The sequence below is a fragment of the Mobula birostris genome, chromosome 3, assembly GCF_030028105.1.
Source record: "Mobula birostris isolate sMobBir1 chromosome 3, sMobBir1.hap1, whole genome shotgun sequence".
Lineage (NCBI taxonomy): Eukaryota > Metazoa > Chordata > Chondrichthyes > Myliobatiformes > Myliobatidae > Mobula > Mobula birostris.
Window position 1 is genome coordinate 134,484,684 of NC_092372.1, and position 12,796 is coordinate 134,497,479.

General features: G+C 36.5%; 1 protein-coding gene across 1 annotated transcript in view; it reads right to left on the minus strand.

The window, feature by feature from the left end:
• Positions 1-471: 471 nt before the first annotated feature.
• The window catches only part of LOC140195287 (histone deacetylase 9-like), a 700,837-nt gene continuing 688,512 nt past the window's right edge, over positions 472-12,796 (minus strand). The window contains exon 14 of the mRNA XM_072253371.1: positions 472-2,197. Coding sequence (XP_072109472.1) covers positions 1,997-2,197 — 201 coding nt within the window. The 3' untranslated portion in view covers positions 472-1,996. The remainder of the gene's footprint in view (positions 2,198-12,796) is intronic.

Genomic DNA, 12,796 nt, shown 5'->3' on the forward strand with positions numbered 1-12,796 from the left:
TTTGGCACAACAAGGCCTGTTCCTGAGCTGTACTGTTCTGTTTTATGTTCTACAATCTGTTATATATATTTGGATTTAATTTTGTTGTAAAGTGAACCAGTTTCTTAAAAGGAATGTTGTGTTCCTGAAAATGTGAAGTAGTGCACATTTAATTTTTATCAATCGGAAGCCGAAAACACTTTAGGATACATTTCTTGCACAGTCAGAAGGAGACTAAAATCAGTGACATGATGGACCATGTAAGGTAAAAGCACATGATATTACAGGACATGATTTTTACTTAAACTTGAGACCTACTGCACATTTTTCAGAAAAATGTAATAGCACTTTATTTATATGGACACACAAGCAGGAATTTTTTTTTTAATTTTTCAACAATCAAGTACACTTGAAGATCATTAAAGTGCATCTTGAATGTCAGTTTAAATATTCTGGACATAACACAGAAAGAAATAAAGTGTATGTTTTATTTATTTATTTTTTTATTATTCAACACATCAATACATTTTAATGGCCTTCCGACTTCTGCAACAAAATTGCTAAAATATACATCACTTGTAATTAGAACTTTGAAGCTGGTGTCCAATAACTGTTTTAGAAGCAACATTAAGAAAAAATACATCTTAAAATAATACAACCTTTTGTTTTAAAGTTTAACATTGACTTAACATGGCTATGAATATATGCAATTAAAGATTTTGCTCAATCATTGCCTTGATTAATGAAATGCATCAAATTCTGTGGATGCATTTGTGGACATGGTTTGTCTTCCTTTCTCTTCACCCCAACCCAAATCCCAAAATCATATTATGATTTCCAATTGGAAAGGCAGCATTGGTGTATGAATGCTGGTATTTAAATATACCTTGGAAAGGAAAAGAAATGACATGTAAACAATAAGCATGTTAAACTGCTGGAAATTTCTCTAGTTGTACCTCAGAATGTTAGCTGTTGAAGTTTCCAATGAATATTTGCAATAATAAATATACCAGACATGGAACTACAAGAATGAAAAGGCTGGCTCCCAAAAGTAACATTTTTTCCTATATTACAACAGGGACTATACTTTGGCGGCAATTCCCTGGTAGAAAACCTGACGATATGAAGGGTACACATAAATGAAAGTTCATCCTTTATAAAACTCAGAATATTTTCCGAATGAACTGAAGAATCTTCTCATTAAATCAAAAGGCAATTGTTGTCATTTTTGAACAGTTTTACAATAATCTGTTACATTATACATGTTTTATGAAAGTGAATTTTTTTTATCTTCCAAAGCAACATAAAATAAAATAATTTCTTTTTCTCTCCCCAGTTTTTGCTAAAAGATACGTCATTTTAGTTCAGTTTATGATTTCTTTCCAGAATTAAATGTTTGCAGCTTCATTGGGCCAGAGAATTTCCTCCTATATTTTTTTCCAATACAACATTAAATAAACTTTACAAATAGTTAGTTTACACTCTATCTGTTTTTCAAAAGAAGGAGAACTTTTTTTTGGGTTGAGCTTAAAACTTGCTTTTTATCCTCCTTGTTCTAAGACTGCCTGTCAGCTAAACATGATGGGAGAGAAAAAGAGGAAAAGCAATTTCATTAGAAAATATATCAGTGACATAGATATCATATCCATATGACATGCTGCATTCAGCAAATGTTTACAAATATAAGACAATTGTTATGCATTTTTGTTGAGCTATAGTTCTCTGGTTTAAGACAGAAGCTGTCCATTCAAACTCAACATCTAGTACCAGTGGTAGTTTGTCACCATGTATTCCAGACTGCTTTTAAACTAAAATTGGTTGTAATATCACAGATTAAAACCAAATTAGTTCTGACTGATCAACTGATCTCTAATTTTGAGTAACTAAGGATTTACATAACATTGAACAGTTATAAAAAAAAACAAATAGTAATCAAAGTGTATCAAAAGTGCAAATTGTGTTATTTACAGCATTGGAATCAGTTGAGCTCCTAAAAATACAGAAGTAATAGTGCATATTAAAGATTTCCTTTTGAACTCCTACCAGTGGAATGGACACGTCTTATAGGATGGTCCATGGAGGGATACGGTAATGTGGAAGAAGCTGGTGATGACTGTGTTCTGGAAACAGGCCTGTGCTTCTCTGATCCTGTCATGCCAACCATAGCCATCTGAGTTTGGTATGTTCCAAGCTGGTGGACACGCTGATGATCCAGGAGCTGATGTTACCATAGAAACAACACAGTAGGAAGAAATGTGAGAGGGATCAAAAAAGGCACTTGGAGAAACATGTCAACAAATGAAGTTCATTAGGTCAGAACCATAATAAACACTGTGAAGACCTGAAACCTAGTCAATAAATCCCTTCAACAGATGTTCTCACCCTGTCAGTCACTGCCACCATTTAGCAAAAGAAGTTTCTTGAACTTATTTTGTATCTTCTGAGACTGTGTTCTTTCCTGAAACATCTGACTCACGTCAAAATATTAATTCTAAAGCAATATAAAGAAGAAAGTATGTGCATTTTACAAATATCTCAAAATGAAAATATGCTGTAATGATATGGCAATGGGAATGCTAAGTTATGGGCATGATAAAACTTTATCATTGAGAATATATTTAATCTTGCATGGCATTTATGTGTAGCTGTCTAACTTTGAAGTATGATTTTCTCTTTCTGTGAAAATTATGCAGCCTTAATACTTAGAAGCCTTGTGCACTCAGCTACACAGCTGAAAGCAGTTAAGAAAAACAAGCTGAAAATGAAAGTAGATCTTTATAAGAAAGGGACTGAGCTAGATGTTCATCAGTTTACTGTATGCTTCCATATTTTGAGAGGTGCAATGCAGGGGACCATGCCAGTTAGGGGCAAAAGCATGGAAATTAGATGTTGTACCATGCATATCCTTGCAAGTGTGATCAAGGACAAAGACCTTTTCTCTGCAATCTCCCACCATGAGAAAAGTGGCCATTGCCAACAGAGCAAAGGAGGACAGCAATTATGCATTGGCCACCATATTATGTCAGGACACATGCATGTATTTGAATGCATGGATGACAATGATTTAAATTTCATTTTTGGGGCTTTGGAAAGAAGTTCACTAAATTAGTGCATTAGAAATATTGCATAATGTGAGAGAATTTAAAAATGACTGAATTGAAGAAAAAAGAAGAAATCAATAATGATGCAGACTTGAAATTTATTGCATTAGACTACACTGCAGCAGAAAAACTTCTTTGTTTCATAATTAATATTACTGTACTGTTTCTTTGTACAGCAATTAATTTATCAATGTTCTCATTATATGGAAGTGCCTGAAGTTTATAATTTATAACAACACCTACATTCCTTAAAGCAATGCATACAGAAATGACTTTTGCATATACTTTTAACTTACGGAGCAGGCCTTTAAATTGCTAGGAATATCATAGAAGAGTAAATCTGCAAATAAAAATTATTAGACAGAAACAGCAGCCAATACTCATGTAGCATCAATAATACAGCAGTAAATAAAAATAAAATGGCTGACATAATAGGGCAACTGACCAAAAGTTTAGTCAAAGAGGTAAATTTTAGGGAGAAGCTAACAAAGGAGGAAGAGGTGGATATGTTTATAGAACTATATTCAGATCTTATCCAGCTCCCTTTTGAATACTACTTTTGAATTCATCCCCCCCTCCCCCACTATCCTTGATGGAACAAAGAAGTCTCCAACTATCTGCTGAGCAGAAGGGCTTTGCTTTCTGGCACTTCTGCTTACTTTTGTGTATCAACTTTGTTTGCCTTTGTTCTTTAAGGTTAGCCATTGGGAACACTGCAGTACTTTCTGTTTAATTTGTCTGTACATTTTGTGTTTTGAATACCTCCATTACATCCCTTAACTATCTTATAAGGTCTTCACATCTTCCCTAAAGATTGACGCTTAGAATGGGGCACACTATTTTAGTTGTTAATGAACCAGTATGTTATAAATGATCATCATGACTTTCTTGCTCTTGTACTATGCCTCTCTTTATAAAACCCATACCTATTGTTTCTCAGACTGTTCTTCCATTTTCTTTAAAGCATGTACTTATAGATTCACAGTTTGCGCCACCTTTAGAATTGTACACTTTAATATATTGCATTCCCTTGATTTTCTTACAAAGGTGTACTACTTTACATTTCTCAGCAGGAAGCTTTATTTGCCAACAAATTGTTTACCTCACTAGTCTGCCTTATGTCCCTTTGAAATATACTATCTTGTTCTGAGTTCACTATGCCTCCAAGTTTTGTGTCATTTGCACATTTGGAGGTTGTGGCCATTTCACCAAATACAGATCAATTCCGACAATACATATTGGAAAATGTAACAGTCCAAATTCGAAGCTTTGTCTGAATATATCTACTATATATTTCTGTGTACTTCCAAAAAAAATTCTCAGCTGCTCTAAGTGGGGCAAATTTTGTCTTTAATAAATCTATGTTGATTTTCTCTAATCAATTTACATCAGTTTATTAACTTGTCCATGATTATTAGTTTATTGCATTCTCAAACATTAAGGTTAAGTTAATCTGTCTATAGTTACTGAGTTACATACACCCTCTTTTGAAAAAGGTTTTGCAAATTTCTATTCCCATGCACCACTTCTGAATCTGCTGATGTTCAGATGATTTCAGCCAGGACCTCTGCAGTTTCCTCCTTTTCTTTCCACAATAATATAAAACACATTGCATCTGGAGCAACTGATTTATCCATGGTGAGCAGAACCAATCTTTCTAGTGCCTCCTCTTTAGCAATTTCTACCTCAATTGGACACCCAATTACATCTTCCTTTGCTGTGACATTAGTAGGATGTAAAATACTCACTTAATACCTCAGCTATACATTTTTCCTTCATGAGTACATTTCCTTTCTCATCTTTGATTGACTCTGTCACTCCTCTTACAATCTATTTCTTGTTGACATGCCAATAAAATAATTTTAAGTTCCTTAAAATATCTTTTGGCTCCCTTTTGTATTTTCTGCCAGTTCCTTTTTCCTCTCATGCTCTCTCTCATTCCTGTTTTATTTACCCTCTGAACATCCTTTATTCAGACTGGCTCCTACTTGGGTTAATTGGCAGCTGTCACATGTTTTTAATCCCTGCTCCCCGCTCAATTTTACTATCTGTATTTTTGTTCATAAAGCTTCTGTTTTAATTTCTCCACCCATCTCCCTCACTGGACTGTATCTAGACAGGAGCTGAATCATCTTTATTTTTAAGGCCTGTAGTTCAATTAGTGTTTAAATAGCAGAATTTGATCTGTTTCCATCTAATTGAAATTACGCCCTTCTCTAATTTACTTTTTTCCCCTTTGAATATTCAACATACTCATCAATATTTTATGATTGTTAGGGATAAGAAATAGAAGCATGAGTAGGCCATTCAATCTTTTCGCTTCCTCCACCATTCAATAAAATCTACTCTGGAAATATTGTCTGCGGGTCTTGTTTTCCTGGTTTTGTCTTTCTAATGAAGTAAGGAAATACTTGAAATAGAGAGAAAAAGGAGGTACAAACATTCATGACTGAGGTGAGAAGAAATTTCATCCAGACAGTTGTCAATCTTTGGAGTTCTCTACCCAACAGAGCCGTATCTGCTGAGTTGCAAATATCTTCAAGAGAGTTCTAAAATTGTCTTTTAAACTCTTGATAAATTCTCAGATTGTTAGTAACATTTCTGGAAACTGTGGAAAAGCAGGGGAGCACCTGGATGGACCATGGACAGCTTTGGCTTTCCTTGGGTGCAGACTGCTCTTCTTTGTGAAGGGGCTTTGTTATGTGGATATTAGGAACCACAGAGTTGCAAACATTCAGTGCAATGCAGAGTAGGGAAATGAAATTTGCAGGCGAAGTCCAACAGCAATCTAGCCGCTTCATTTATTCCAAAATGCCTGCAATGTAATCCTTGTTTTCAAGATTCATGACTCAAGTCAACAGAGCATTTGTTCAGGTATTCAATAACAGCTTTCGAGGGTGATTAAATTGCTTGCAAATTGTTATAATAATAATAATACACTAAGCACATTGCACCAGCTGGTTACTGCAGAAATCTAATAATTCTTCAGCATTTTAATCAGTAGTTGATTTCATTTCTCTACCTGGAGTGTGAGGGAAAACAGAAATAAGGGAAGGAGCTTGGGCGCAAGATGATGTTCATTTTTTCCCTTTAATAGCACCACAGTTTGTTAAATGAGCTCTCAGCTGGGTTGTGAAAATATTGCTTTCATTGCTGCTGTTGCATTACACTTTTCAGAATCATGCACAATTTGTGCTGTACTGAAACCAGTGAATTTCATATATCATGAATGCACTTAATTAAAAGAGCAACTCATTCTTCCATATCACATAATACACATAATAACTCAAAGCAGATCCATGGTGTAAATAATTTCTAAGAGCAGTGGCCAAGTCAGAATCTAAAATACTTAGAAGATGGATTGCTGTCCTGGCAGCTTAGTGCACAGATGTCCCATCGTGTCTGATACTAGCTGGTACTGTGCTATTCCCATACCAGTATAACCTGAGCTTCTGTATTGGTCTGTGCTGGGGTAACTGAGCTCAGCTAGGGCACTACAACTAAACTCAGCACCTCTGGATTAATGATTGGAAAAATCAGTCAGGGTTCCTACTTTCAGAGCACATGCCTGCTTATCATCAAAAGACATTCCTAGACTCAATAATAATTAAAATGTTTTTAAACTTTTCAAAAATAAGAAAGGATGCTTGTTGCTGGAAAATATACATTGTGGGGACAGGATGCAGCTGATAAAAAACCAACCACTGATCATAATCTAAACCTTAAGTATTTAACAGACCCAATACTTACATCAAGAATATTACATCTATAATAAAATGACTGAAAATTTACGAACAAACTCCAATATTAACATATTCATCAAATTTAATTGTAAATATCTGCATTGTAAATAAATGGCCTAATGTTAATTTTTGATTCCAAAGAAAGGGACATTTTTTTTTGTGTGTCTCACCAGACAGTCAGCCATTCTTGTCTGTCACATGGTGTCACGATTGTTCTCCTTTCAGATTAACTGGGTCACGATATGAATGTTCCTGACTCGACTCTTTTTTTTACAAGGGGCCGAGTGGCTAGCTCAACCCGGCACGGGGCGTGCTCGGGGGGTGGCCTGACTTGGATTCGAACTCGGGAGCCTTCGCTCCGGAGTCCGGCGCTGATGCCATTGTGCCACCAGCCAGGAAGGGACAAATAACAGAGCAGTACAACATAGGAACAGGCCATTTGGCCCACAATATCATGCCAAAACAGCTAAAAAGCAGATCAAAACACCCAAACACTAATCCTCCTAACCACACAATGCCATGTCACTCCATCTTCCTTACATCCATGTGCCAAGGCAGACGTCTTTTAAGAGCCTCCAAAGCATTTGCCTCTACCACCATATCAGCTATCCATGACTCTCTGAGTAAAAAACACCCATCACATCCCCTTTGAACCTACCATCTCTTACCTTCAATGCATGCCCTCTAGTGTAAGGCACATAACCAATCTGACATCATTCATTTTATATAATTTATCTAAGCTAAACTTAGCTCTATGATTCTAAGTTTTCAGCTAGGTTTACATCATGAGATGTGGCATGATAAAGCAGAGCCAATCAAATTTATCAGGCCAAGTCAATGCCAGCAAAAAGAATGCCATTGATTAAAATGGTATAAGCCTCAGTCAAGATCATTATTATCACCAGCCATAATGGTTAATAACTACTTCCTAAAGGAGAGCACTTACACTGTCCTGATTTCAGTGCTCAGGTTTCAGTTGGAGAAATTAATTCATGTCTCAGGGAAGACTGGAAATTATACTGCAGATCAAAAATTCATCCACATGTTTCATAATTACGTCACATAATCAAATAAAGAATGATTATTTGCCTGGAATAGCCCTGTGTCTTTCAAATTGAATTTATTCTTTTACTTTTAGATCTCTGCAAAATGTATGGTAATTTACACACAAAATTCAAATTTAACAAAATTATTTAACTCCTGTCATAAATTTCTTTTGACATCTGGAAATCATGAGCTTTAAAATGTCTGTTTAATCTGTTATCTGACAGCTAACAGAAGGTTAATAATGTGACAGAAACAGTGGTGTGAAAAATATTATCCAACTGAGACTAGATTAAATCGATTCCACCAAAGCTGCTTTGTTTTCTTATGGTTAAGATCACTTTTAAAGTTCAAGATAATTTTAACAGCAGTGTTTGCTGTGAATTTGTACCAAATGAGTTTCAATATTCTGCAGAGAAAATTGCACAAAATTAGCGTTGACTCTTAATTATTCTCCAGTGTAGTCCTTGATATGTCACAGGCAGTCTGGGTATTGTGCAGATTTCCTGTAATCACTTCAGATATGTGGACCATGCCTGGTGAAATGACCCAGATGATCTAACTGCCATCCCATCCTTAACAGCATGGAACTTCTATTTTTTTGTTAATAATCAGCATTCTCTAACAAAGCAATTGAAACTTCCTTGAAGTCTAGAGCATATGCAACTCTGGCGCATGGAACAGTAACAGGGCAATATACTAATTATTTTATGATTCAAAGTTTTTCTATACATATATATATATACACACACACACACACACATATATATACATACACACACACACACACACACACACACACACACACACATATATATATATATATATATATATATATATATATATATACACACTCACATATACACATACATACATATATATGTATATATATGTAGTTGTTCTTCCAATGTCTTGATTTGAGACAGGATCTTCAGTTTAACCTTTGTTTGAGATCTCATCAGTGATTTCATCAAGCTGGAAGCTAGAAATTGACTTGAAACTTCACACTGCCATTACCATGTACAGTCTGCCAATTTCACTTTGATACTGGTGTCCTTAAGACACCATTCAAAAATCAAGTAAAATGCATTCACTGGTCAATAGTTTAAGAGAAGCTCTGCTCCACTAAAGAGCAACAACAAATAGATCATTATTTACCAACTCATTCCACCAGGTGGTTTACTTCCACGTTATGAACAACTTCTCAATTTACACTTTCAGTCCAGATGAAGGGTTTAGACACGAAATGTTGATTGTCCATTTCCCTCTATAGATGCTGCATGAGCCAGTGAACTCCTCCAGTGCTTAGTGAGGTGCAAGAGATGGTTACACATCATTTCAAGATGTGTCTCCCTCCGTTTAACCATTTCAATCACAGGTGCACCACAAGGCTGTCAGCTTAGCCCTCTGCCCTACTCACTTTATACTTATGACTGTGAGGCTAAGCACAGCACCAAAGCCACATTTAAGTTTGCTGATGACACCACCGTAGCCGAATCAAAGGTGGTGATGAATCTGCACATACTGTAGGAGGGAGAAGGAGAATCTAGCCAATGGTGCCACAACAATGACCTCTTGCTTTTGGTCAGCAAAACCAAAGAGCTGACTATTGTCTACAAGAGGAGGAAATCAGAGGTCCACGAGCCAGTCTGCACCAGGGGATCAGAAGTGGTGAGGGTTAAAACTTTAAATTCCTCAGTGTTATCATTTCAAAGAATCTATCCTGGGTCCCGCACATAAGGTACCATGACAAAGGAGGCACGGTAATATGTCTACTTTCTTAGAAGTTTGTGAAGATTTGGAATGTCATCTAAAACTTTGATAAACTTCTAGATGCACGGTGGAGAGTATACTGACTATTTGAATCATGGCCTGATATGGAAACACCAACACAAAAGCCTACAAAAAGAAGTGGATGCAACCCAGAACATCACGGGTAAAACCGTCTCCAACACTGAGCACACCTACAAGGAGCGCTGTCACAGGAAGGCAGCATTCATCAGTAAAGATCCCCACCATTCAGGACATGATCTCATCACACAGCAAGGAGGTACAGAAGCTTTAGGTCCCACACTACCAGGTTCAGGAACAGTTATTATCCCTCAGCCATTAGGTTACGGAACCAAAGTGAATAATTTCACTCACCCCAGCACTAAACTGATTCCACAACCTATGGAGTTACTTCAAGGACTCTACAACACGTTCTCAATAATTATTTCTCATTTATTTTGTTTGTTTATTTGCATTTGCACAACTTGCTGACTTTTGAACATTGGTTTTTGCCCTTCATTGTTTGTGTGTAGATTTTCATTGATTCTATTGTGCTTATTCATATTTACTGTGAATGCCAGCAAGAAAATGATCTCAGCGTAGTGTACGGTGACATATATGTATTTTGATAATAAATCTACTTTGAACTTTCAATATAATGGGACAGCACTATTTCAATATAAGGTATTGCCCCTTCAAGTTCAACAAATAGCCACAGTGAATGATATCTAAGTGCTCTTGATGACACTTATTCATGTGATTATAACTCAGCCAGACCACAAATGAAACTGGTCTAATTCAATAAATCTTCTTTAAACCAGATACCTACTATTGTGACAAATCATGCAAGGTGAAGTTGTTTCCTTAACGCATCACAATTAATTCTGGTGGTCTACAGTATGTGCAGCCAAGTTCATTCTTGAATTCAGGATTGGTGTTTGAGATGTAGAAGCATCTCAAAGAAGTGTTTATATCTACTTTGAATGTGCATCTACCTTGCTCATGGCCATTTCCCCCATAAATGGACGTTAGAAATTCACCAGTATCTTCAGGCACGGTTTGTTCATATCGTTATTTCTAGTGATGGAACAACATCTCTGCATTTTCAACGAACCACACCTTTTCTGGATAGCAAGCTCACATCTTCCTTCTGTAGTGTAGTAATAACACCTCCTTTCATATTTTTCTTCTCATCCTTTCTGGGTATACCTCAGTCGCCACTTTATTAGATACAGGATTGTATCCAATATGGTGGCCATAGGAGCAGAACCTGGCGCATTCTTCTACTGCTGTAGCCCATCCAGTACAACGTTCAACATGTTGTACATTCAGAGATGCTCTTCTGCACATCACTGTTGTAATGGATAGTTATTTGAGTTACTGTTGCCTTCCAGTCAGCTTGAACCAGTCTAGTCATTCCCCTCTGACCTCTCTCATTAACAATGCATTTTCACCTACAGAACTGCCACTCACTGGATTTTATCTTTGTTTTTCACACCATTCTCTGTAAACTCTAGAGACTGTTGGGCATGAAAATCCTATGGAATCAGCAGCTTATGAGGTACTCAAACCACCCCATCTGGCACCAACAACCTTTTTATGGTCAAAAACACTTAGATCACATTTCTTTCTCATTTTGATGATCGGCCTGATTATCAACTGAACATCTTGGCCATGTCTACATGCTTAGATGCATTGAGTTGCTGCACATGATTAGCTAATTAGATATTTGCATTAATGAGTAGGTTTACAGTTATACCTAATAGAGTGGTCACTGAGTGTATTTGTGCACCCATGAAAGGGTAGGATCACATCCTATAATGTTAGCAAACTATTGGTTTGTAACTGTAATGCTACTTATTCTAGTAGTGACAGACTTTTGGCGGAGAGTTACACCTACAGGCAGTTGACTATCACATCCATATCATAACAGAACTGTCCACCCTGTCCACTGTGCTTTGGAATGTAATTATAATCATAAAATGCCAGTACTCATTCTGTAGTCTAGCTGATATCTTACATAGGTATATAGTCCATAAAAATCATAAAGTTCTGGTTGTGTGAAGTTCTTATCACTCTAGAAATAATAAGTAAACCGTTCTTGTCTAGTTATGAGTACTTCATTCTGTTTCAGAAAGCGACCTTGATGAATGCTCCATTCTCCATAATCTATGATGAAACTATGTCATTGCTGTAAGATGATGTATCACAGGAAAGCAACCTCTTCTTCACTGAATCATAATGAACTAGAAACCACAATTTCAGCAAAATATGCCTTGATTCTTGTTTCCATATTCACTTACATGTTGTCTTGTGATTCAGCATCTTGTGTAAAATTATTCATTATTTTCGGGCAAATGCCCAGAGCTCAATCTATCCAATATGGAAATCTACTGTATTATCTTGGAAGAGTGCAAGATGAGCATTTGTTGCTGAGTACTCAGAACATATGTCTTACTCGGTTCGCTGATGAGCTATGACATTTCAAGGATGAAAAGGTCTGTCCCCCTCCTGAGTGACAAAAGTCATCAAAAGTGTGTTTTATTTGTCTGGCCATGTTTCTCTGTTAGTTGTTAGCAAAATCCAAAGAAGTGTCTTGGATGTGAGATATTGATGGGTGCTCTGTACCCAGATATAATCTGACCTTTTGAGTCTTTCCATGATTTTCTTTCTTTAAAATTCAGATTTTTAGAATCTGCATTTTTATTTACTTCTCATTCTAACTTATCCTAGGACCAGGTTAGACATAAAACCCAAACTGTTTGAGTTTCACAAGCACTGCTCAACCTCATGCTCAGGCTTTAATACTATTGCAAAAGTTGTGCTACATTCTGGTGATGGTCTTCCCTTCAGTGTTTACTGTAAGAGCGGAAGGCCCATCAAATCTGCTCTGTCATTCCATCATGGCTAATTTATTATCCCTCTCAATTCTATTCTCTTGCTTTCACTCCATAACTTCTGACACACTGACAAATCAACCTTCACTTTAAATATACTCAATGACTTGCCCTCTACAACCGTCCATGCAATGAATTCCACAGTTTCACCACCCTCTTGATAAAGAAATTCCTCCTTATCTCCATTCTAAATGGATGTCCCTCTGTTCTGAGGTTGTGCCCTCTGGTCCTGAACTCAGCACTATAGAAAACATCCTCTCCA